Genomic DNA, 25530 nt, shown 5'->3' with positions numbered 1-25530 from the left:
GTACGTCGTCCGAGGGGGACACTGCACCCGGTTGGGCGAACTCCTGATTGGAAGGCCGATAGTTGTCTTCAGAAGAGGCATCCGAGTCGTCTCCAGGGCGGTAGTGAGCCTGAGAGGATGTCTCCTGTCTTGACTCCAGATCAACGACCTCCAGATCAGTGGCTACCGAAACGCGGCTAGGCGCGCGGGATGGCCTAGAGGATGCACGTGGTCTAGGTCTCTCAGCAGGTGGCCTGGAGTGGGACTTGATGGAGTCGTGAGGAACAGCCATGTAGTAGGTGTCCGTCACCTCATCGTAGAAATAGTTGGCCTCGGAGGGGCGCGGAGGAGATGGCGAAGCGGCACGATGTACTAAGGCCCGGTGGACCATCGACTCAGGCATCGGGGTGGGGGATCGCCTGTCCTCTCTCGGGCTGGCAGGTGACGCCGGCTCAGAAAGGTCTACAATAATGTCCTCCGGAGCATGACGGAACGTCGAGAGGGGCCGAGATCCAGATGGAGGAGTGTTTTGGCGCCCGGGATGAGTGTCGACGGCCCCGGTTGTCTGGAGGGCTCTAGCCGCGGAGCGAGGATCTGAAGGCCTCCGATCGGCATCCGATGGCTCTCGGGGAGTCTCCTTATGTCTGGACCCGTCTGTATCCCGTTTTTCAGAACGGTGGCGCTTGGCGGCCGAGTGTCCTCCGTCCGGGGACCTCGCACGGGACCTCTTTGAAGCCGAAGGCGCCAGTGGCACGGTGGCTTGGGCCTTGGCCGGGTCTGGAGACTTTAAGGCCTTGGTGGTGGCGGCCTGAGAGGCAGAGGATTTCGAGGCAGAACCCTTATGGGAGCTCGAATCCTTGTCTGAAACGCGGCCCTCCTTTGAGCTCTTTTTGCGCTTCTCCTGTTTATCCTTCTTAGAGGATCGAGGTGCGCCTTCCAGCGGGACCTCGGTGACCGGGGCATCCAGGGAAGCTCGAGGAGCGGATGACGAGGTGGGAGCAACATCTCCAGCTCTATCAGGCTCGGCGGGAGTAAGTTGGGCCGGAGTCTCAGGCACAGTTGGTAACGGGTTTGCGGCCGTGGAGGGAGCCGGTAGGGAAGACATAGCGCCCGCGGTGAAAACCTTGGAATAAATGGCGGCCTTCAATCTAGTTTCCCTATTTTTCCTGGCCTGAGGGGTTAAGGATTTGCACAAGGCACAGGATGCAGGAACATGCGTCTCGCCCAGACAAAGAAGGCAAGCCGAGTGGGGGTCTTGGCCGGGAATCTTACCCCCGCAAACAGAACATTTCTTAAAGGGAACTGATGGCATGGTCCACTCACAACTCGTAGTCAGACAGTCCGAGGTCAATGCCGGTCCGGGAAGATTACCAAATCAGAAGGAGCGGGCAGAAACACAGTCAGACAGTCCGAGGTCAATGCCGGTCCGGGAAGATTGCCAAATCAGAAGGAGCGAGCAAAAACACAGTCCAGAGTCCAAGTCCAAATGGTCAATAACGGTCAAGCAAAGAGTGGTCAGATAACGGTCAGCGGTCAAACGTGATTCCAAACTGAGATTTTCCAACAGCGAAGTTCCCTAAGCAGCAAACGCGGCGGAAAAAAGGAACTGGGGAAAGAGCGGGAAGGCAGGGGCTTTATAAGGGATGGGCGGAGCTACCGCCAAAAAGTTTCAACATGTTGCAAAGAGTACTTTGCCTAGTGATTCCAGAAGTTTCCGAAGGCACTGCGCAGGCGCAGTACAACCCATTTGTATGATTCGCAGAGACCACGAAGAAGAAGAGTTGATACGACTCATCCTATATATTCATTTGAGTTTATGTCAAGAACTGAGATTGCACCATATCCATATCGCAGCATGCGGATAAAGTTTGCCCTCTGCCTTATATTGGAAATGTTTCTTATATTAAAACAGAATCCACCTGTATCTGGAATAAAACTGCACAGGAAAACCAAAGCTGTTATTATCACCACCCAAAGATGGCATTTGTAATGTACACACAGACACTAATACCCTTTTCTCCAGTTACAAAAGAAAAGAAAATAATCATTTTTAGAAGAAAAATCCAGAAAATCCAGGATATTCTTTTTTCAGAACCAGTCAAAGGTTTTACTGAAAGGATTACTATAAAGTCACTGAAAGCAAACACAGGAGATAGAATTTAATTCTGAAGCTAGCTTGTTCTGAATCTTGACAATGCTTTGATATCTCTAACAAAAAGAGTGAGAGGAGGTAAAATGTATTGGATCAAGACAGCATTCTACATTAGTAAAAACAAGTTTCTTCAAAATACTATTTTCTTTTGTTGTTTTTTCACAGAGCAACAACTGGCCATACTGGCTTCTGGAGAGTTGTAATAAAGAAGTAACTTTTCCAAGCGCTGATATTCGCCGCCACTTGGGCTTTGCTTGCTGAAATAGACAGGAGCTCATAAATACTCACTGATAGAAATGGCTTCTAAGAGGATTATCAGACCACAGAACAGCCAATAATAATGTTCCCCAGCAGGTCTGCAGGGCAAGTAATAGAAAGAGCTGCTTACGAACTTTCCAGCTCGGAAGACTTTGGTGGATATTGATTTGGGCTTTTAAATCCCACGGCCACTATATGGGAAGATGGACTTCTCATACTAAGAAACCTCCAAAGATTCACATAGATTTCTCACCTAGTAGTGAAATATCCCCATTTAAAAAAAAGCAACTTTGATAAACTTACTAGAGCGGAGTCTACTTCATCCCTTGAACAAGCCTGACCAGGAATGTGTTCAAATATACACTGAAATCAAAGCACTCTTTGTGGATAGCCTGGCCATGCTTTGGCGATCTTGGATATAGGGAATCTCAACAACAGAAAGATTTTTTTTTGCAGCTCTTTCAGATGATTCTTAAGGGTTAAGAAAGGGAGGAGTAGCCTAAGTGGCAAAGCACATTCAAATAGCAAAGAAGGATGAATAGAAATCTTGCTCTCCATCAGCAAATGAAGGCCAAACACGGCACACAATCTATGGCTGGACATCCCTGCTTAAAGTTAGAAGGAATCATGGAGGTGCAACTGGTTTAGAGCAGCAGATATGGGAGAAGGGAGTTGATTCCCCATCCTTCAATATATCCTAGTTTGCTTGACTCCACTGGAGTGGAAGGAGAAAGACAGATACTGTTTTGAAGTGGGATTGTGCCTATTGGAAGAGGGAGTGTATATACAAACAGAAGAAGCTGAGCTATATTGATCCAGATGACTGGTCCACCTAGCGCAAGGATAGACAAGTGTGGAAAGCAAGGGGGCTCCATTAGCTCTCCAGGAGACCATGTAGGGCTACACCCCCAAACACATTGGCTCCCATAAAGCAATTTATTTTGTCCTTAATACCTCTAAGGAACATGGGGACATGTTTTTGGACCCTCCTGGGCCCCTAAAGAACATTTTTGGCATTTGTTACAATGTTTTTGGGGGAAAAAATTAAGACTGGGGAACATAGTTGTCCCAATGCTGTTGGGCTGCATCTCACATCATTCTTCACCACCAGATATGCTGACCGAGGCTGATGGGAACTGCAGTCCAACAACATTTAGAGATTCTCTTTAGCCCTGAAAGACACAGAGAAAGAATGCACTTGAAGTCCTTCAAATTTTTACACAATGTTAATGAAAAGAAAAGGCACTTTTTGATCAAGAATGGAAAAGTAGAGCGTGAATTTTCCAAAGAGTTCAGTATGGTTCCAAGCATCCTCATGGACTGCTATGAAGCAGGAATCCTGCAGTTACCACCCCATCTTTTCTTCTCTTTTTGTTAGACAAATTTTTCTGCAAAGCAATCTCCTTGCCAGTTTATTGGAAAACTGCACCAAACCAAAGACACATCCGCGTTGCCTCACCTCGATGCCCAGCTCCGTTGGTTTTCCAGTCAGGGGCCATGAGGTGCACGGGTCGAGATGTTTTAACAAGCAAGTGCTGGATGTCTCGCCAGGTCAGCAGAGGACTAAAGAGGACGAAAGGATGGACAGGACAAATTATGGATAAATAGATATTGTCTATGAAGATAGCAAGTCTTGGCAATACTATTGACGGGACTTTGAAAGAGCCTAGCCAAAGGGTAAAGCAAACAACCAAACAAAAGAAAACCTCTAAAACAAAGGCATGTGTAGCTCCTGAATCACAACTTTGTGGACCTTGAAGCCTGGAGTCAATCACTTCTAGAGCCTAGAATGTTATTCAATATAAATGATCAACTGTTATCTGGTCCAGAAGCCATCAGCATCCTTAAAAAGTGTGTTAGACTATAACTTCAATTAGCTGGACTTGCTAGAAAACTATGGCCCTATACAGACAGGCCAAAATAAAGCTGCTTCAAATCACTTTGGAGGTATGCTGTTTAAATGATGCATGCGTCCTAAGAGCCTGGAAGCCATGCCAAAGCCATGCTTCACGCCTAAGTACTGGAGCTTGGCTTTGGCATGGTTTTCAAACTCTTAGGATGCATGCATCACTTAAATAGCATACCTCCAAAGTGATCCGAAGCAGCTTTATTTTGGCCTGTCTGTATGGGTCCTATAGCTCCCACAAATCTGTAGGGTCCCAGGTTGGGCAGGGCTGTGCTAAAGTGACAGGAAGAAGCATTGCCAGCCTCCGAGATGTTTTTGCCCTGCAGGTGTTCTTCAAAGCATCTGAAGCGTTGATTTTTATAATTATATCAAGTATTTAGATACAACAAAAAAAGTCAATTCATGTCCTCTCCGGCAATAAAAAACAAAACATCAGAGCACTCAGCATCATTTAATGCGCTTGGTCCCGGATACTTAATGGAGCATTTTATGTCAAAGAGCTAAACAATTCCAAAATTTACAGGCCTAACCTTCTCCAATTTGTTTGTAATGAACGCTCCGCTCTTTTCAAACTGTGCTAGCACAACATGTGTTTTAAAACGGGGCCAATCTATCTTGGAAGGCAAGGGAGGGAGGCATGAGTGGGTGGGCAGGGATGAAACCGGAGCTGCTAACTCTCTCCACACTGGCAAGATGTTGCCATGTCCTCCGTCACAGTACTGTAATGTCACAAATTAACTGTCTTTGCCACTGTGCACTCACAGCAGCCAACAATATATTAGTGATAGGAGCCAAAGTCACAGCATGGGAGCATTAAAAGCAGTCAGCAGTCTGAGCAAAGGGTTTCATTTTCCCCCCTTCCTTATTATAAAACTAAAAAAGGCAAAAAAGAAAAAGTCTGAGGCTATCGTGACAGAGAAGTAAAGACCTTTTTTGCTCTATGCAACTATAGCATTTTATAACTGCCTTGGCTGCATCCTGTGATTTGTAGTTTGGTGAGGCATTAGGGTTTTCTGGCAGAGAATTCTAAATACCGCACAAAACTACACATCCCATGTCTCTATAGGATGGAGCCATAATGGTTACAGGGGAATCAAAGTGCTGTAATTCTGTAGTGTGAAAGGGACCAGAGAATTTTAGCAGCAATATGGAAATTGAAACGTTCTCTGTCAGGAATTCTCAGATACCCAGCCATTTTGATGTGTTGGAAGTAAGTAACAGCGAACAAATTTTCTGAATGACAATATATTACAATGGATTCTGTATCTACAGATTGAACCATCTGCAGCTTGAAAATATTTGTTTAAAAAATACATTCCAGAAAGCAAATCTTGATTTTTAACTATTTTATATAAGGGACTTTGTTGACGCTGTGTGCCTTCAAGTAATTTCTGACTTATGGTGATCCTAAGGTGAACCTATCATTAGGTTTTCTTTGCATGTTTCTTCAGAGGGGGTTTGTCATTGCCATTTTACTCTGCCGTTGTACATAACAGGACTTGAGCATCTGCAGATTTTGGTGTTCGAAATCATTTTGTGCATGAAACAACGTTTGTGTATACACTTAATCATCAGAAAGCAAAGGTGTCACTATCTCAGACTTTGGAGTATTTTGGATTTTGGAGTTCTGGATATGGGATATTCAACTTGTAATGATGGCACCTCCAATTATCAAAGGCATCATACCACTCCATAGCAGCGGTCAGGAAACATGAATGGACTGGTGCTAATTCATGCATGTTCTTCTTATGGGGGGGGTTCCAAAGGCATTTAGTGGGCTATTGTAGAAAACAAGATACTGGATTAATAAAGCTTTGGTCTAATCCAGTGTATCTCTTCTTATGATGCATTTTAAAGACTAGCATTTTTCCTGGGGCTTGTAAGAGTCTAGTTGTAACTTCATGCGGCACTTCATGTGGTTTACCCGAGTAAATGGAATTTAGTCCAAGAAGGCTTCTCCCACAAAAAACTGCTTTAAGTGTTTAAAACATTTTCTTTCTTTGCATTTCCTACCCTTAATAATAGTCCCTGGTTTTGCTTGTTTCTGAAAAAAATCTGGACATTTAGTAGAAAAGTCTCTGAGTCTCTAGAAGTTGAGATTTCTGCATGCTGGTGACAGATAAGTCCTGACATCAATACAAACAGCAATAAAGACTTATACACAGACACATGTGTTCTAAGTAATGTCCCTCCTGCATCGCTTTTCATAATGTCCTGTTCAGCCACAATGAGCACAACTACATTAATACTGAGATCAAACTTTTGGATTTTTTAAAAAACAGAATTGGTTGTGGTCAATTTACTAACCCTGCTGTTTCTTTAAGCAAGTACGGGACAAAAAGAAATTACAATTTTAACCACAATAAAGTTGGTAGATGCCAAAAAGAACAAGCAGAACAGCAGGTTTTTTTTTACAAGGGTTGGGTGTGGAAGGAATATTGCTTAAACAATGATGCTTAGTATAAGAAGAATGGTATTAAAAGCACACAGAGAGAAGGATATTAAAAGCACACATGGCCTTATTTCATCTGTAATGTGTTGCAGAATGTGCTGCTTGAACATTAGTTTTTCATTTCCCTCTGTGTCACTGGACAGTGTCAAAAGCATGTTCTAAGATGTCCTTCTAATGAGTCAGTTGTGAAATTCAACTCAACGGTTCCCAAGGCAAATGAATGTACCTTGAGTATGTCCCCTGCCCAAAATCCATAGCAGATGCAGGAATTCCATACCCTCTGATTGTCTCAATTTGGCATGGATAGTCCCTAGGTTCTTCTATCATTTTTCTTTAGCTGCTTTTAAAATACCACGCTTTCTCTCCTCCTCATCCCTTCCCCTATTTTTCTTAGCTAACTTCAACACCTGCAAACCTGAGTTCAAAGTGCAAAAGCAGTTTGTACTCAGTTAACTCAGCAGCGGGGAAGAGGAGAGGATGACACAGAATCTTGCCCTTTCCAGTAGGCACAGACAAAAGCAAACTGCTGCATCCTTTTTTGGTTTGTGCCTTCTTCCACATTAATAACTTTTGCCATCTTGACCACACGACTCTAATGTTGCCTGGCTGCACATGTCTTGGTTTTCATGTTAGAGGGTACAGAATTCCACTGCAGAAAAGCGGAGTGGGAAAAGTGTCCCTTGAATGCAGCGCATTTGGAAACCACTGGGCTATCACAGTGCCTTTTTTGTAGGTCCTACTATCACCCCATCTGTACTGCTCCTCAACTCAACACAGAATCCAATCGCTTACTTTAACAATGAAAGTAAACAGAAGGCTTACTTGGCCTCCAGAGCCAGAGCAATCATCCCTGCCACCATGGGAGCAGAGACAGAAGTCCCAGTGTGGCCATCCGTGCAACGTTTCCTCATGTCCGTGGTAACCTACATAGAAAGTTGGCACAACTGTTAGGTGGGGGAGGAGACGAGGAAAGCAAGATTCAAATCCATACATCTATTCCTGAAGGAACCCAAAACTTGTAGTTAGAATATAATTATACAAAATAAAGCAAATTTGCATCCAGTATCTCGATTTACACAGTTCTGTTGCCAACAGTTAGGGTTTTTAAATATATATATGTGTGCGTGTATGTGCCAAGCCAATTTTCACTGTGCAAGGATTTTGAAAAGGAGAGAGAAATTGAGAACAGGAAAAACAGAGGCAAGGGAAAAAAGGATGACAGGGCAAGGATCAAACTTGTGAGCAAACTGGCTGCCAGCATGCCACAGTTACACAGTTACAGCAAAACAGTTTTTTAAAAGTCCCAAGAAACAGAATAAAAGCAACCAATGTGAACCAGCAAATGGATGGGTGCACTTCACAAACATATCAATGAGATGGGCAGATTATGTGCCACATTCAGTATATGTGTGATTTCAATCAGAAGAGCAAAGAGTGAGAAGTGTCAAAATTGTGCAACTGCGGCAAAAAAAAAAGGCACACACACAGAAAATAAATAAATAGCATGTAAACTTGGGCTAAACTTGGGAAGGAAGGCAGGGTCAGTGAGGCAGTGCAGAAGACTGATTTCAGGAATGGACATCACCAAAGCAGCACTATAGCAGAGAATGTGTGAAAGTGGTTTTTCCCCATAGAGGTATGGAAGATGTGATAGTGTTTATTTCCATACTGATATGTTTTGGTTTGAGACAACAGGCTAGTGTGATAAATACCTAAGTTTTCATTTTACTTACAATCTGTCGCTCATAGAAAGCACCGCTGCTGTAGGTGGTAGTAATAGTGGAGGCACATTCCTCCAGGTACCATGGCTTGTTCCCATTCTCGGTGGTACTGCTGACAGAGATTGTGTAGATGCTGTTGGTGTATCCATCACAAGAGCAGTGGTCCCCTTCTCTGCCACCATTCCCAGAGGCCCAGACATAAATGGAGCCCCGTCCTTGACGGCCCTAAGTTGACAAAGGAAGGGAGGTTGAGTATGAAATGTGATTTGTCCTAGTGTCAGATTTGTCTGGATTCCTATGTGTTGTTGTTGATGTGTGCCTTCAAGTCATTTCCGACTTATGGCAACCCTAAGAGGAACCTATCATGGGGTTTTCTTGGCAAGATTTGTTCAGAGGAAGTTTGCCATTGCCATCCTCTAAGGCTGAGAGTATGTGACTTGACCAAGATCACCCAAAGACCAAGAGGCCAACTGAGTGCTAGTCCAACACACAAACCGGTCACTCTCTAATCTGGATTCATATACTTCCTCCAATATCTGAAAAATCTGCATATAGTATAAGTTTTGGAAACCTGTGTTTCCTCAACATTAAGGTCTATCAACTGTATGTGTGTATTCACCTTTAAATTGCCTGCCAACCTATGGGAACCCCATGAATTTCATAGGGCCTTCTTAGTCAAAGAATACCCAGGGGTGGTTTTGCCAGTTCCTTCCTCTGAAATATAGCCTACAGCACCTGCTACTCTTTGGCTGTCTCCCATACAAATACTAACCAGAGCTGATCCTGCTTAATTTCCAAGATCAGATGGGATCTAGTGCCTTTACAGTATTTATTCAGTCACTGCTTAGCCTCATATTCCCTCCAGTCTGTCGTACTGTTGTCACCATTGAAAAATAAAAGGCTGCTGTGAAGCATTCTCAGTTTTTGAAAGGGCAGTTTCATTCCAAAACACCAAACCATACATTTCTAAACAAAACCACTTCTTTGGGAAAGCAGGGTTTCTGAGGCTAATACTCAACCAGATAAAGGGTTCTGTAGGATAATATCATGTTGTTTAAATACAAAATGAGGCAGTGGACTTAACACTCTCTACCCATCCATTAACCTATGTGACATTACCCTTGTTTCAGTGCAAGAAGTGAGCCCCATAACCCACATCTAAAGAGGAATATTGGGAATGTATGAACAGATATATTGGCAGACATTATTAACCTTTAAGATATAACACAGGCTTACATTTGAAAGTTGTGGGGGAAGGCAGACTAGAAATGGGGAGGCATGGTTTAGAGCAGCGTTTCCAACCTGATGTTCTGGAAACATTTCAGACTATTGCTCCTAGCATCAGCAATCAGGGTTGGGTTTTTAAAGCAAATATTCCAAATGAGCAAATTTTCCCATGTGGGGAGGAGGAGATGACAACAACAATAAATCCAAACAAATACAAGACATGCTTTGCTCACATCATGTATTAGTAATTGTTTCTCTACAGAATTCAGCATTAAAAAAAGGAAAAGGGGGTGACTAGAGAAGTTTGCAGCACCCCTAAGACTCACTGATCGATTTTACAATGAGCTGTTGTGGATATCAATTCACTTCTTCAGATGTTCAGGGCATCTTAAAGAGTAGGTTGATATCCATGGAAGCCTGTGATATAATAGATCAGTTAGTCTTAAAGGTCTTTTTTTTCCATTGTCATGCTGCGAGAAAGTAACATGGCTATTGCTTGTAAATTCACAGGGACCAATAGCTCTCATCTACTTGTTGCAGTTGTTGTGTGGCTACAAATCATTCCTGACCTATGGCAAACTTATGACAGGGTTTTCTTGGCCAGATTTGTTCAGAGGGGCTTTGCCTTTTGTCTTCCCCTGAGGCTGAGAGTGTGTGCCTTGCCCAAGATCATCCAATCGGTGTCCATGGCCAAGCGGGGATTTGAATCCTCCAGAGATATAGTCCACACCTTAAACCACTACACCACACTGGCTCTCTCATCTACTATGCACAGCAGCAATTCATTTATGAATCTGCCTTTGTTCATTTAATAACAAGACAATGCAACAGCTCATGTATCAAGACAAATCTTGACCTAGTAGTGATCCTTACAGCATTGCCTAAGGCAGCCAAAATGACTCCTGCAGTCTCTACTGGCAAAATTAGTACTACTGCAAAACTGTGTTCCTCTTGTTTTTTCACCAAGACTACCTGACAATCACCATCATTGAAGTGCTTAAAAACTACTTAAGGTGTGTAGTTTTCCTCCCATTTTCCCAGCTGCAATCAGTTTCAACTGGAGCACTAAACTGCACACTAAAAATATATCACTAGGAATGGCAAACCTGAAGTTTTCTAGCAAAAAGAGTGACAACCCCTCTGTCTCAAAGGAAGAAATTTTGTGCACAAAGTCCCGGTTTCGTACACCTTTTTAATGCCTTGCTCCAATGCTTGCTTGGCCAAAACGCCAGGGCCATCCACTGTCCGGCCATCATCATCTGGACCCCAGCTCGCACTGTAGATGTGGATATAATCCGGTCTGATGCCAAGCGCCTTTGCTTCTACAACGTCCGTCACATCGCCATCTAACATACGGATGCCTAAAAGCAATCCCCACAGTGTTAAAAAGAGGAACAAATAAATAAATGGAGGCACAAAGACTTTTTGCAAAAGGGCTTAAGCACTACAATCAAAGACCTTTAAGGCAGAGCTGATGTCTGAACACATTTTAGTACTGCTGAAGTACAGTAATGTTCTTTCACAAACAGCAGGAAACAGAATTATTATCACTGTGGTTCCACGTGGCATTTCATAAAGTGCTCCATTCCCCCATTTTAAGCCTGCAGGGCAAAGCAAAATGGGTGGCATATTGCTGATTTAAAAAGACAATGTTACATGAAGTGCCTAAATATATTTATATAAGCCAGTTCTACATGGTTAAACAGGTCCTTTTAATCAAAAGTGGACTTTTAGTCCAGGGTGGACAACTTTTTGGGAGCCATTTCTATCTTTTCCCAGATTATGATGGTCCACGCACTACATATTGCCCCCAGAATGAATACCTGCAAGGATACAACTGTGTGAGAAGGGAGTCAAAACTTAGTACATCCCCTGCTTGTGTGGCATCTGAAAAACATTTGGTTGGGTATTGAGAGTCAAAATGCTACATCAGATGAGTCTCTGGTTTGACTCACCAGCTCTCCTTACGTTCCTAAGCGTTTGGGCAAATAATACTGTAAGGAAGGAATACATCAAGTGGGTGAGAGGTATGTTCCTCACCACACAGCAGCAATTTGGATCAACCCACTGGGAGAGGAACTATGGTATCATTACCATTATGCCTAGGTAGTTGTCACTAGGAAAATCCCACCTTTGGGAGATGGAAGTCAGAAATGAAGTTTCCTGCATGTCAGTACTGAAAAGGTAGGAGATCTTTTCATTGTCGTATGCCTTCAAGTTATTTCTGACTCACGATGACCCTAAGGAAATCCTATTGTGGGTTTTTCTTGCCGAGATTTGTTAAGAGGAGGTTTGCCATTGCCTTTCCCTGAGAGCCTGTGACTTGCCCAAGGTCACCCAATGGGTTTCTATGGCCAAGCAGGGATTTGAAACCTGGTTTCCCAAGTCGTAGTCCAACACTCAAACTGCTATGCCACACTGACTCTCCCAGCCCCAAATTCCACCTTCAACAGACTGTCAGGGGGGAAAGTTTGTAGTTGTACAATGGTCCCTTGGTATCTGATGGAGTTTGGTTCCAGGGCTCCCCATGGATACCAAAGTCCATGGATGCTCAAGTCCTACTATATATAATAGCATAGTAAAATGATATCCCCTTATATAAAATGGCAAATCAAGGTTTGCTTTTGGGATTTATATTCATATTCCAGCTGGAGATGGTTGACTCTGCGGATGCAGAATCCATGGATATGCATGACCAACTATACTTGTGTTTCATTAGAAGTAAACAACAAAATATGAAACTACTAGGAACCCATGCAGGAGCACATGGAGATAAGACACAGAACTATATCAACAACCAAAGCAGTGACTCCTTTTCCCAACAACATCTTATCACAGTCCCCTGTCCAGCATGCCTTGCCAGTCCATGTTGATCAGGGTTTCAGTATCATTCTCTCCTGTCATGCTGTTCATTCTCTGAGGTGGTTTCAATGGGTTCTGAGATCCACCAGAAGATCATCACAAGTAGGACCTTTAGAATATCAATTTGGGACCTGTGGGATGCCCTTCCAACTGATGTCGTGATAAACATTTCCTGATTGATAGTATTTTTTTTAATTACCTTATCCTTTTAAACTATGGCACATTAGCTCAAGTTGTGGATGCATTAAAACATTCATATTCAAACAATTTAAAGTCATAAAAATGGCCACAAGTTAAGCCTGAAAATAGATGGGAGGAAAACGGAGAAATGCGGTTGAGTTGTCAACATATTCCACAATAAGAGAGTACATGGGTGATGCCCAATTTAAGAGAAAACTGCTACAGTTGAAGAAATCTGAATCAAGAGGAAAAAAACCCACGAAATCTGAACCAGCTGTTATTTCCAAACCAACTTCAGGAGCAGCCTCCGACAGACAGCAGAGTAGTGCAAACTGGAGGTTATGAAGTCACTGAACAACTTTAGCCAAAGTCTGGTTTGGCTGTATCTGCAGCTGGCCCCATTGTGAAACAGAACCATCCCTAAGAAAAGAGGATATTTTGAATGGGCAGGAGGAATAATCCTGGCACGAATCAAGCTATATCTTTAGAAAGAAACCAATGGAGGAAATGGCATCTCTTGCACAATAGAAACCCAAAGGCGCCTGGAATATTTTGCAGAGAGGCGAATCTTTTGGTACCAAATTTCCTAGGTTCACTTTGAACTTCACCAAGCAGTCCTGGAACAGGATGAAATGGGGAAGCAGGCTGCACAGTATGATCCAAGAGGAACATGATCCATGAGGAAGCAGACTGAACAAAGCTGATCAAAACCAAGCTAAATTTGGTTCTTGCAGCAGCTGCTCACGTTGGGTTGCGACCAAAGCTTTACTTGTAACTGAAAGTTGTTGCAATTTTTTTTTTGAGAGAGAGAGAGAAATACTGTACAGCCGAGCTCAGAGCAAACAGGAAGATGTAATTAAAAAGAAAGTACCCAACCTTGAATGAATGAACACACACACACATGCACACACATGCACACATATTCATACAAACCAATCTCAGAAATTCTGGAGGCCTGATTCATCATTTTCATAAAGAAGTAAGGCTGATTATTTCTTGCACTTTAGAGGACTTCTGTGGGTGGCAACACATTCGGAAGAGGAAGGGCAGTGGAGTATAATTTCAAAGCTTAATTTAGCCAGGCACAAAAGCATCTATTTACCTTTTTTAACCTTTCTTTTCATATATATATATCCTTTCATATATATATCCACATATATATATCTCCTTAAGAAAAACAAAAATCAAGGGAGAAATGTAATTAAGGTTGCAGTTTGCGTGCAGGAAGCACTCAAATAGATTTCCGCTCACAGATTGCCCTCTGCTAGCAAAGAAAGCTTTTCAGCATAATGTGAGCAGGAACAAGGTTGTTCAGCTTAAAAAAATCTCCAGCAACAGCTGTGATCTATGCAACCCTTGGAAACATCATTAAGGAATGTAGTTTGGTAACATTCTGAAGAGGTGACATTTTGCATTTAAAAACATCCAAAGTTCCTAGAACTCATGGTAACAAATGGTGGCCTCAGTTCAACATCTCCTCACTGTAGCTTCAACATCTGCATCATGGTCTATGCTACACTGAACGATGCGCCACTCCCAATTTAGGGTGCATCCACACTGTAGAAATAATGGAGTTTGATACTACTTTATGTGTTGTAGCTCTATCCTGTGGAATCCTGGGATTTGTAGTTTTATAAGATCTTTAGCCTTCTCTGTACACATCACAGGTACATCTATGATACTGTATCTGTCTCAAAGTACTTGCAGCTTCCAAATGGACAGGAAAAATGGTTCTTGAATGCCTCTTTCTCTCATAACACACCACACAGAGTCCAAGGACCAGCCAGATATAGAGAGGTCCTTGGCTCTATATGATGGCTCCCTCTTCACTCAGAATTTGTGTGACTAGTGGTCAATGCAGCTGATGAAGACCTTTGGGCCTCCACCACAGCTGGAATTGAAGGACACTAGGAAGATACCACCATTATCTATGGAATGTAATCAGGAAAGTGGGAAGGAGCCAACATTTCTTAAATAAGAAACAGTAAGCAATCAAGCACCTGGTGTCTCAAGGTTAGGCGGCTATAAATCTTGCAAAAGCTGTTGGGTGTTTCTTGTTTTTGAGACTGTTTGGTCTCCGTGGGTTTTGTTGCTTACTGCTCATGGGTTTATATGAATTCTTGACCTCTGGACTGGCTCATGGTGTGCATCCCTTTATCTTTTCCTTGTGACCTCAGTTATTATAATGGCTGGCTTCTCATGAAGGATTCTGGCGTCATTTGCTACTGTGCCTCAGCAAACTCCCTTGATTATCTGTGTATGAACTGGACAGACTCAATTCACCTAGAACTGCTTCTCTCTATTATAGCCTGCCTCTCCTGGTACTTACTGTCTGTAGGCACATTGCATTTTCCATGTATGATCAGAAGAGATTCCTTCCCCATATATACCTTCATCATCCAAGGTTGGGGAAAGTACTGTCTAGGTTGGCCAGGAGTCATCCAGCTCATGAGCCACTTGCCCAATTTGGAGTCTATCTGAAACCTTAAGATAGGCCTCAGCTAACTCTTATAGACGCTTCTTGATGCCAGCATGTGTTTTAAAACTGCTTCAGTTCGGTTTGACTTCAAAAACATTTCAAGGGCCCTTGTAAATGGAAAAAGGATCCATTAAAGGAAATAATCACTCACAGAAATTACCATGTCCACTTGGCTTCAAGTGCTTTCATATCATGCAAAATGATGTTGGGAAGAGAAACATGCACACAAAAACCAATTACAACCTCACTCCAACAAATCTCTAATGGGGCTCTTGTAGCTCATTGACTCATTCAGTCCTATGACAGCATTCTCCATTAATTTTGGTTTCCAAAACTACTGTAAAACCCACTAGGAGCCAAAGACCCTTGCTTGACAAGTAATCCAGTGCATAGCATCACTAACAGAACTCAGTACTTGGGGAGGCACACTTAGGGAGAAACATTCCCTCAGGTTTCAAGGTCCCGAGCTGCTTAGGATTTTGAACATCATCACGATCACCTTGAATTCAAATGGGAAACATATTGACAGCCAGTATAATTCTTTTAAAGCATTATATGTTGTTTCTATGGTATTTCAGTCAGCAATCAGGTTGCTGCATTTTGCACTAGCTTTCCAAATCTTTTTCAAGGCCAGTCTTATATAGAGCACATTCTTCTTATTGTTGTTGTTACGTGCCTACAAGTCAATTCCAACTTGTGGTGACTCTATCATAAAGTTTTCATGGCAAGATTTACTCAGAGGAGTTTGCCATTGCCTTCCTATGAAGCTTGCCCAAAAGCACCCAAAAGTGGGTTTCCCTGGCTGAGCAGGGATTTGAACCCTGGTTTCCTGGAGTCCTAGTCTTAGACTTAAACCACTGCAACAAGCTGGTTCTCACATTACAGCAGTCTAATTGTACGCAATACTAATGCATAAGCTAACTTATCTCTGCCCAGGAAAATATACTACAAAGCAGCCACAGTTGGGCTAGTTACAATGACTTTGCCAAAGCACATTGCACATCTTCATGCTTTCAAGGCATAAGGCAGGTGATGACTTCAACTGTTGCTGTTGTGTGTCTTCAAGTTGCTTCTGACCTATGGTGCCCCTAAGGCAAGCCTATCATAGGGTTTTCTTGGCAAGTTTCTTTAGAGGGGGTTTGCTATTGCTATCCTCTGAGGCTGAGAGAGTGTGACATCTGCAAGGTCACCCACCGAGTTTATATGGCTGAAGTGGGATTTAAACCTAGGCTCCATATTCATAGTCCAGAGCTCAAACCTCTACACAATGCTGGCTTTCCATACTAGCCCAGCAAAAAATTGTGCCAGATCCAGTCGCAGATCTTGCAGTCAGTCAAGTTTGACTCCAATCTAGCCTGAGAAAAGATGTGTCAGAAGAAAAGCTTTTTAACAGGCTTTCTGCTTTATGAAAGAATATAGATATGAGGAGAGAAAGTGAGGTCAGGGACATTTTAGCTCTGCAAAGCCCATCACTGCTGTCCTTAACACCACTCACGTGTCAACACCCTTCATGGGCTGTTAACTTCTGAGTGGAAGTTAGGATGGCTCTTTCTTGGCTGTCCTTTCAGCCAAGCTGAACAGCAGATTAATACCTTTTTGTTCCAGCAAGCCTTTTTGGAACTGATTGTAAACAAGAGAAGGGATATATATGGTGCAGTGCTGTTTTTAATCTTTGTTTTAAAGTGACATTTTAAATGGTATTAATTCTGTTGTTAGTATTAATTTATTTTAATCTAAATTTTAATGTTTTTAACTGTATGTGCTTTTATTGTAATTTCCTGCCTTTTGTAAACTGCCTTAAAGTGAAAGGCAGGATGCACATAAAGGAATGGATAGATGGATGGAGAACATCTGCAATGAGAAACTTTTTCTGTCCATGGGGGTTGCTCTGGTGACCCTAAATTCTGATTCTCCAAGGTTCTGAACCAGAAGGAAGCAAAGCTGGTGTGCTCTCCTCTTCTTGATGTGTGCCTTCAAGTCATTTTGACTTATGGCGACACTAAGGTGAGCTTATCATGGGGTTTTCTGGGGCTGAGAGAGTGTGACTCCGCCAAAGCCACCCAATGGGTTTCCATGGCTGAGCATGAAACTGAACTCTGGTCTCCAGAGTCATAGACCAACACTCTGCTATGCTGGCTCTCCCTGTCTGTATGTTCATTATCCTCAAAAGCATGAGACCTAAATCTGACTCCACTCCAAAGTATTTTCAGTCCTAATATTTCTATTCCAAACTGGTCCATGGTTCACCCACTGCATCCTCTGCCATTTCTCCCACTCCTAGGCACACTTCATTTCCTCCCAAACAGCCCTTCAGTGCCAGGCATTCAGCAAACAGGGGCACACATAAAAGAGAGAAACCCATCACCTTAATTCTCAAGCCCATGGCATCAGATGCTGTTAGCAGAGCCAACGATCAAAGCAGAGAAGGAGCCCAACTGTGGAAGGAATCTATAGGTTGTCAGAGAGAAGGAGAGGTTAAAGAGAGGAGATGGGAAAGAGAAGGGATAAATCAGCTACTTCTTACAGTGTAAGCAATAAAAGCTTCGGAAGGTGCACAGCGTTAAAGAGAAGTGGAAGGGAAGAAAGATGGGCTAGCATCCTCCTTTTGTTTATTGAGCGGTAAATGTATTGTGCCCTGAGCCAAAAAAAAAAAGGGGGGGGGGGGGGGAGAAAATGCAAGGGCAATGAAAAAGCAAGAAGTTAAAAAAATAAATTAGATTGTGCCTTTTGGAGTGTGACGGATCGGACTCCCCACCGAGCTGAGCCCAGACCTCACCAACTATGTTTAGCAATCTATTTGCTCACTTCTGATGAGCCTACAAGAGACGTGGGATATTTCTTCCTACACCTTACCAGAGTCCCTGAGCTCTCAGTTCATTAAGAATTTTTAAAGGCTGCCTGGATACTGCCGATGGTGGCATCAACAGACCCTGGATCTCCCTGACATGTATAAATGTGCCACAGCAATCAAAGGGTGCACCATCTAAGTCAACTGCACGACCAGGAACACACTGACATTTGGCATAGAACCAACTTTGGTGGAGTCAGACACAAGCATGTAATTATCCTTAGTCCAACAAAGTGGATGCTGGGCTACAACCTCCCAAAACCACAGATTTTATGGTATGATGGAACTGGGTATACATCAACACTTAGGCCTTTGTGAAAGAACCTCAGGACACCATACACAGTAGCAAATGTTTTTTGAGGGGTTTTTGGGCAATGTGGCCATGTTACTCCTGACGTTTTGCCAGCATCTGTGGCTGGCATCTTCAAATTTTCTCTGAAGATGCCAGCCACAGATGCAGGTGAAACGTCAGGAATAAACTTTTCTAGAACATGGCCACATAGCCCGAAAAACCCACAAAAATCTATGGATGCCGGCCATGAAAGCCTTCAACTTCACAGTAGCCATTGTTCTGCATTTTACTGTACTGTACATATATTTATATGTGTGTGCGTGTGTGTACTATACTGTACATATTCAGATGAAAAATATATTATAGATATTATATATAAATTCAACCTGGGCAACGAGGAAATCGAAATAGTTAAAGATTTTTCATACCTTGGATCAAACATTGGTCAGAATGGAGGCTGCAGTCAAGAGATAAGAAGAAGACTAGGAATGAGAAGGACAGTGATGAAAGAACTGGATAAGATCTTAAAGAGCAAAGATATACAACTGAGCACTAAGCCAGAATCATCCAAGCCATGGCAGGGATGTGAGAGCTGGACAGTGACAAAAGTGGAGGAAAAGAGCATTGACGCATTTGAGATGTGGTGCTGGAGAAGAGTGCTGAAAATACCATGGACAGCCAAAAAGACAAACAAAAGGGTCCTAGAATAGATCAGGCCTAAAATACCCATAGAAGCCAAGATGATCAAATTGATCATCTTGGCTTGATCACCATCTGTTGTACTCTGGGCACATCGTGAGAAGGCATAACTCACTAGAAAAAACAATAATGCTAGGAAACAGTAGTAAAGAGAAAGAGACTGCATGCCAGATGGCAAGATTCAATCAGGGAGGTCACAGGCATGAATCGCTGCAGGACCTGAGCAGAGGAGTGAAGACAGGGAGTCTTGGAAATATTTGAAGGGATGTCATATTGAAGAGGGAACAGGCTTGTTTTCTGCTACTCCAGAGAACAGGACCCGGAACAATGGATGCAAGCTCCAGGAAAAGAGATTCCAGCTCAACATTAGTAGGAATGTCCTGACAGTAAGGGCTGTTCAACAGAGAAACGTACTCCTTCCTCGGAGTCTGGTGGAGTCTCCTTCCTTGGAGGTCTTTAAACAGAGGCAAGATGGCCATCTGTCGGGATGCTTTGATTGAGAGTTCCTGCATGGCAGGGGGTTGAACTGGATGGCCCTTCCAACCCTATGATTCTATGAAATGTCTCATCCATAGGGTCACCATGAGGCGAGGTTTTGCTCACATCGTTCTTTTCTTGCTACAACACAAGCATGCTCATTTTCCATAGCCAGATCCACATTTAATGCGCACAAATCAACCAGACTCATGTCTCATTTGGCTCAGAGTCAAACACTTCTTCATACATAACAATTTGGGTGGAAAAAAATAGGGAAAATAATAATAATTTTGAAAATGATGTTATTTTAAAAAAATGTTTTAAAGGTTTATAAACTTCCCTCTAGCAAAGCTTCCAGGTGGGTTTACAATAAGCCACAGAAAATATGTAGCAGAGGTTAAGAAATGGAACAGTTATAGGCCAGACTCAGCCAGTGGGAAGGCAAATGCTAACGGCTTGGCAACATTTGTAAGCAGGCTTTTGTTAGCAATGACACCACTGCCTTTATCCTCAAAGTGGTCCTCCAGGAAACCAGTTGACTGGCAGAAAATATACACTTTCAGTTGTACATTATAAAAGAAATGTTGTCCTTACCTCCAATTCTTGCATTGTACGCAATTCCCACTATGCAATTGGAGTTGTTGGCTGCCGCTGCCACTTCTCCAGCACAACGCGTGCCATGCCTAGGAAAAACAATTCATGGAAAGGTGTAGCAAACAGCGCAAACACTGTTAATACCTCAAATGGAAAGAACAAAAGAGGAGAGAGACAGAGGCAGAGGAGCAACACTGACTGTCTAGGTTACTCTGGTTTCTACTGACGGCTACAGAAAGAATAAGCGGACACCTTTCTCCATCCTTCTCAAACCCTTAAACCAGTGCACTACATTGGGTCTCATGAACAGACCTCATTTCAGAGGAAATAAATCTACAGTGGGAGCATTAATGTAAAATGCAGTGTTGTTTTGTATGTTTTCTCTAACCTGTGAGACAAAGCACAAACCATATGTCCCCTTGGTAAAATGTGCTTTGTCCTACATATTGAGATATCTGTGTTCACCACTATCTTATAAATCCCTTTTTATTTTATTTTTTTCATTTGTTGATGCCACCTTAACCATAAGACCACTTCACATATTATATGGCACATGTTTTTAAGTGGTAGAAGCATGGGGTTTTTATGTATTTCAGTATTCAGATATGCCATTTACAATCTCAACTGGCTCAAATCGGGGAAGAGATTTACCAATGAAGTCTTCTGGATGTATACATTGGCAGTTATTGTGGTTTCAGAGGGGAAGTTTGTCAAATCAAGGATGAACAACCCAGGCACTGAATGGTGAACGTTTCCCCCCTTATGCTCTCTATGCTCAGGCCCATGCTTTCATGAGTTTCAAAAGTGTGTAAAACCTTTTGACAAGTAATCCATTAAATTAACAAAGTGCTCAGAGGATTAGTATCATTAAAAGGGAAAATTCACAGACGGACTCCATTATATATATATATATATATATATATATATATATATATGAATTCCTGGCTTATGCCTGGAAGTCTAGAGGCCGTATTTGCATGCAGCCAGCTATCTGCAGATTTCGCTGCACAATTGCCCTTGTTTGTCAGGCCTGAAAGACACAAGAGGCATTGTTTCCACATCAGGTTGTATGGGCTGATGCTACTTTGATGCAATAACCACAGTGTTCATGTTTTGGCCCAATGGCCCAATTAACAGATTCCAGCATTTGTTCCACTACTGGAGCATATTGTACATAAAGCCTGGAGCACGAAATGGAGAGACAGTGTGAGCAGACAAAACCAGCTCTAAACCCTGGGTTTGCCCTTAATCTTATAATTATACAAGTTTAGTATCCCTTATCCAGAATTCCAAAATCCAATATGTTCCAAAATTGTCCACATGAGTAGTTGAGACATGGATACCTTTGCTTTCTGATGGATCAGTCTACACAAATTTTGTTTCATGCACAAACCTATTTTAAAATATTTTGTATAAAATGACCTTCAGGCTATGAGTAAAAGGTGTATATGAAACATAAGTGGATTTTACGTTTAGACTTGAGTCCCATCCCATCTCCAAGATGTCTCATTAAGTATTTGCAAATATTCCAAAACCTGAAAATAGCTGAAATCTAAAACACTTCCGGTCCGAAGCATTTCGGATAAGGGACACTCAACCTTATAGTAACAATACCATAACATATCTTAACTTATGAACAGTTTGGCTGAGATCCTGCAGAATAAAGTGTAAAGTTCTATCAGCTGGAACTCAGCCCTGTTGCCTCTTTGTGCAGCAAAGGTTGCCAAGGTGCATCTTTCAGTGATGTTTTTATGGCCCTCAAAACCTCTAGAGTCCTCAAACCAACCTTTTTGTGACCAAAAAACTCAAGTGAATTGCTGTTCCTGGCAGCCTCCAGGTACCTTCTAAATAGACTGCAAGGCCTCCCTGTACTGTTCAACAACAAAAGATAACTATTTTCAAGAATCAAGAAGTGGACTTCTAGCCATTTTCAGCTATTTTTATGTTATTTTTCAGAGATCAATGCAGCCTCAGAGTATAGTTCCCAGATATCTCACAGTTGTCCATCCTTATTCTACAGGGAGAACTCACCATCGTCTTTCACCCTGCATCATAGTTGTTGTTTCTACAACCAGATACACAAAGAGAAAGGCATCCTCAGGACATCCTGGAGGATGATGATGTCGTAAATCCATTCCTATGTAGGAGCATAGCCAAATACTCCTTGGCCACCCTTTGCTCTACTTCCAGGCTCTAAATCAATGTGTTCTCCATGTGGGGGTCATTGTATAAAGGAATACTGAATAACTCCTCCTTCAATGACCACAAAAGGACATGTTGTTGCTGTGTGCCTTCAAGTCGTTTCCAACTTATTGCAACCCGAAGGCAAACCCAGAAATCAATCCCAGCAGGGAGATGCAGCAATAGAAAGTTTATCTTGCTCACCTTGTTGGTTTTGGTTCTCCTCCAAACAATTCATCATCATCATCATCATCATCATCATCATCATCACCATCACCATCATCATCCTCCCACAAACTGTGATTCGAAGCAGTTTACATTGTAAAAGAACAATAATTCTAAAAACCTTTCCTTCGTAACCCATTGTAAACATACCAAACTCTCAAATTCAGAAGCAGTGACAACATTAGGGTTGGCATCACTTGGTTCAGTAACTCATGGTATCACACACAAACCAACTGCCCTCCTCCCATACTAAGGTTAGAATCCATACTAATGTTTTTGCACTAATGTTACTTGTAAATTGCAATTCCCATATATCACAGAATGTAACGGCAACTGTTGCTGTTGTGGGCCTTCAAGTCGTTTCCAATTTATGGCGAACCTATCATGGGGTTTTCTTGGCAAGTTTCTTCAGAGGGTGTTTGCCACTGCCCTCTCTGTGGCTGAGAGAATCTGTGGCTCAAACCACTACACAATGCTTGCTCATATCATGGCAATAGTTGTGACATAAACAACTAGCAAAATTAAAATTATATCTTTGGATTACAATATCATACGCACAGTTTAAATTATTTAGTTTACATATGTTCATATGGTTAACGTGAAAATTTGTTAAGATGTGATGGTTTAAAAGAAAATTTAAAAACAGTTAAAATAGAAGGCTTTCACAGCTGGAGTTCATAGTTTTTGTGGGGGTTTGGGGTTATGTGGCCATGGGAAGAGTTTATTCCTGGTATTTTGCCAGCATCTGTGACTAGCATGTTCAGATAATGCATTCTCTGAAGATGCCAGCCACAGATGCTGGCAAAACGTCAGGAATAAACTCTTCTAGAATGTGGCCACATAACCCCGAAATCCCCCACAAAATACTAGTAGAAATAGATTTAAAAACCCTGAGGCATCTCCTTTCTCTTCCCACTGAGCCTTGCCCTACTCACACCATCTCTGCTACTAGGTTCCAGCATTTTAAAGGGATGTAAGGTGTAGGTGAAGGCAGATATTTTGGGGAGCAGCGGTGTAACCCCACTTAAAGTGTCACTAGGTGCGGGTCACATCCCTGTACCCCTTACTGATATCCCTGTTTAGAAGTCGCAATAGGCAGTACTGGTATAATCTATGCAAAACAAATGCAGATTTACCTGCTTTGCATTTTTGCTCTCTACAATTTGAATTTCCCTTTTATGCATAAAATAGTACTTTTAATAGTCTTGTACTTTCAAAAGGCTGGACACACTCTCTAGTAACTGAACTAGCTAGCTATTTTGCACAACTCGGGCGAGTTACTTTTGAGACTACTCCTCCCAGAATCCTGCCATAAATATGACTCAGGGATTCTAGGAAGTAAAGTCCAAAGAAAATAACTTTCCTCAACTTTCCGATTTTGACAACACGGCTCAGTGGGAGATGCACTAGTCAAGCTCTGTAAAAACAGGGTTGGAATAGTAAAATTCTCCACAGCGCAAGCATTAATTTCACATTAAAAATCAGACACACTTGTTTTCATTGCTGACATCGTAGCGGGGAGTCGGATCTGGATCATTTCCATTGATATCATAACTTGCAAGAGGGTCCTAAAAGAGAAAGAGAGAAGAGATTTTTGCCATATTTATCAATCTAAAAACATATGATTACAAACAAGAAACAGTGTTCAGAGGTGACAGACAGAAGAAAAAAGTGTCTGTCAGAAATGAGCTTTCGACCATAGCATGAGACTGGCAGATAAGACATGGGCTGCATCCGTACTGCAGAAATATGGCTTTATACAGACCAGCACTTTGTGCCAGCCTATGGGCAAAGTCAGGGCGCAGCGTCCTGACGCTGGACACCCCGACTTTGCTCCCAGGGTGTCATGGTGCTGCGCACCATTCCAGATGCAGTGCGGCATCATAGTGTGACTCCGATGCCGCCATGGCTATGGCATCCCTTGGATGGCACAGAAAGGAGCTGCTATCTTCTTTCTTAACTGTCCAGGTATACCTTTATATTAAAACAATTTCTATGCTCATACTTTACTTACAAAGTTTTGGATAAGATCAGGGTGATTCTTCTCTATCCCATCATCAAGAATGGTTACGACGACACCTTTGCCGGTATATCCTCGCTGCCAGGCTGCCATGATGTTCATTTCCGACCTGCATTCACTATCATTGTCTTCACAGTGCTGAGGGCAAAGATGGCAACAGACTAGTTGTTTCCCCCCTGAATCATGAAACTCCTAAGGCTCAAATCTTTGTATCATGCTGATCTAGCCAATGAGTTAAGGCACTATATTTTCCCAGCTAGTTTGAGAGCATAGGTGCACTGCCCACGCATGTCCGCACATGCACACACTCGCACACACACAAGTGTATAGTTACCATGTACCACATTTCAGGCCAGAGTGGGTCATTGAAGGAAAGGAGGTTGTGGTTTCGTCGAACGCGTCTTTTGACTCTTCGTTTAACCTCTTGCTGCTGCATCCATTTTACCTAGAAAAGAATATTAAAATAACAGTATTTGCAACTGTTTTGTTTTCTTAATGTTTACAGAAAAGGAAGATTTGTTTGCTGGTACATTTAAATCTTGCCACTGGGTTTACCAGAGGTCTGCTAAAATAGGTCCTTAGAACTGAAATAATCAGTTAATAAATACAAACACACAAATATTAAGAGAGCAAAATAAACCTCGTTGTTGGTTGTTGTGTTCCTTCAAGTCGTTTCTGACTTATGGTAACCCTACCATGAGGTTTTCTAGGGACGTTTCATCAGAAGTGGGTTGCCACTGCCATGCTCCAAGGCTGAGAGAGTGTGACTTGCCCAAGGTCACTAAGTGGGTTTACATGGCCAAGCTGGGATTTGAACCCTGGTCTCCAGAGTCATAGTCCAACGCTCAAACCACTGTACTGCTCTGACTCCCAAAACGAACCTACTAACAGTAGGCAAAACCTTTAGTAGTACACGTTTTAAAAATGTTAGCCTACAGACCTAGCAATACTAAAAAGATTTTCTCATCTGATATATCT

The 25530-nt window shown here is 42.5% G+C and overlaps 1 protein-coding gene across 1 annotated transcript in view; it reads right to left on the bottom strand.

The window, feature by feature from the left end:
• Positions 1-25530, bottom strand: part of PCSK6 (proprotein convertase subtilisin/kexin type 6) — a 79336-nt gene that overhangs the window by 29688 nt on the left and 24118 nt on the right. The window contains exons 3-10 of the mRNA XM_042475901.1: positions 24887-24997; positions 24547-24690; positions 24024-24100; positions 20127-20215; positions 10884-11056; positions 8481-8693; positions 7570-7670; positions 3849-3952 (exon numbers count right to left, since the gene is read on the bottom strand). Coding sequence (XP_042331835.1) covers positions 3849-3952; positions 7570-7670; positions 8481-8693; positions 10884-11056; positions 20127-20215; positions 24024-24100; positions 24547-24690; positions 24887-24997 — 1012 coding nt within the window. The remainder of the gene's footprint in view (positions 1-3848; positions 3953-7569; positions 7671-8480; positions 8694-10883; positions 11057-20126; positions 20216-24023; positions 24101-24546; positions 24691-24886; positions 24998-25530) is intronic.

Source organism: Sceloporus undulatus, chromosome 6 (assembly GCF_019175285.1).
Source record: "Sceloporus undulatus isolate JIND9_A2432 ecotype Alabama chromosome 6, SceUnd_v1.1, whole genome shotgun sequence".
NCBI classification, from domain to species: domain Eukaryota; kingdom Metazoa; phylum Chordata; class Lepidosauria; order Squamata; family Phrynosomatidae; genus Sceloporus; species Sceloporus undulatus.
This window is presented reverse-complemented; position numbering and strand designations above follow the sequence as displayed.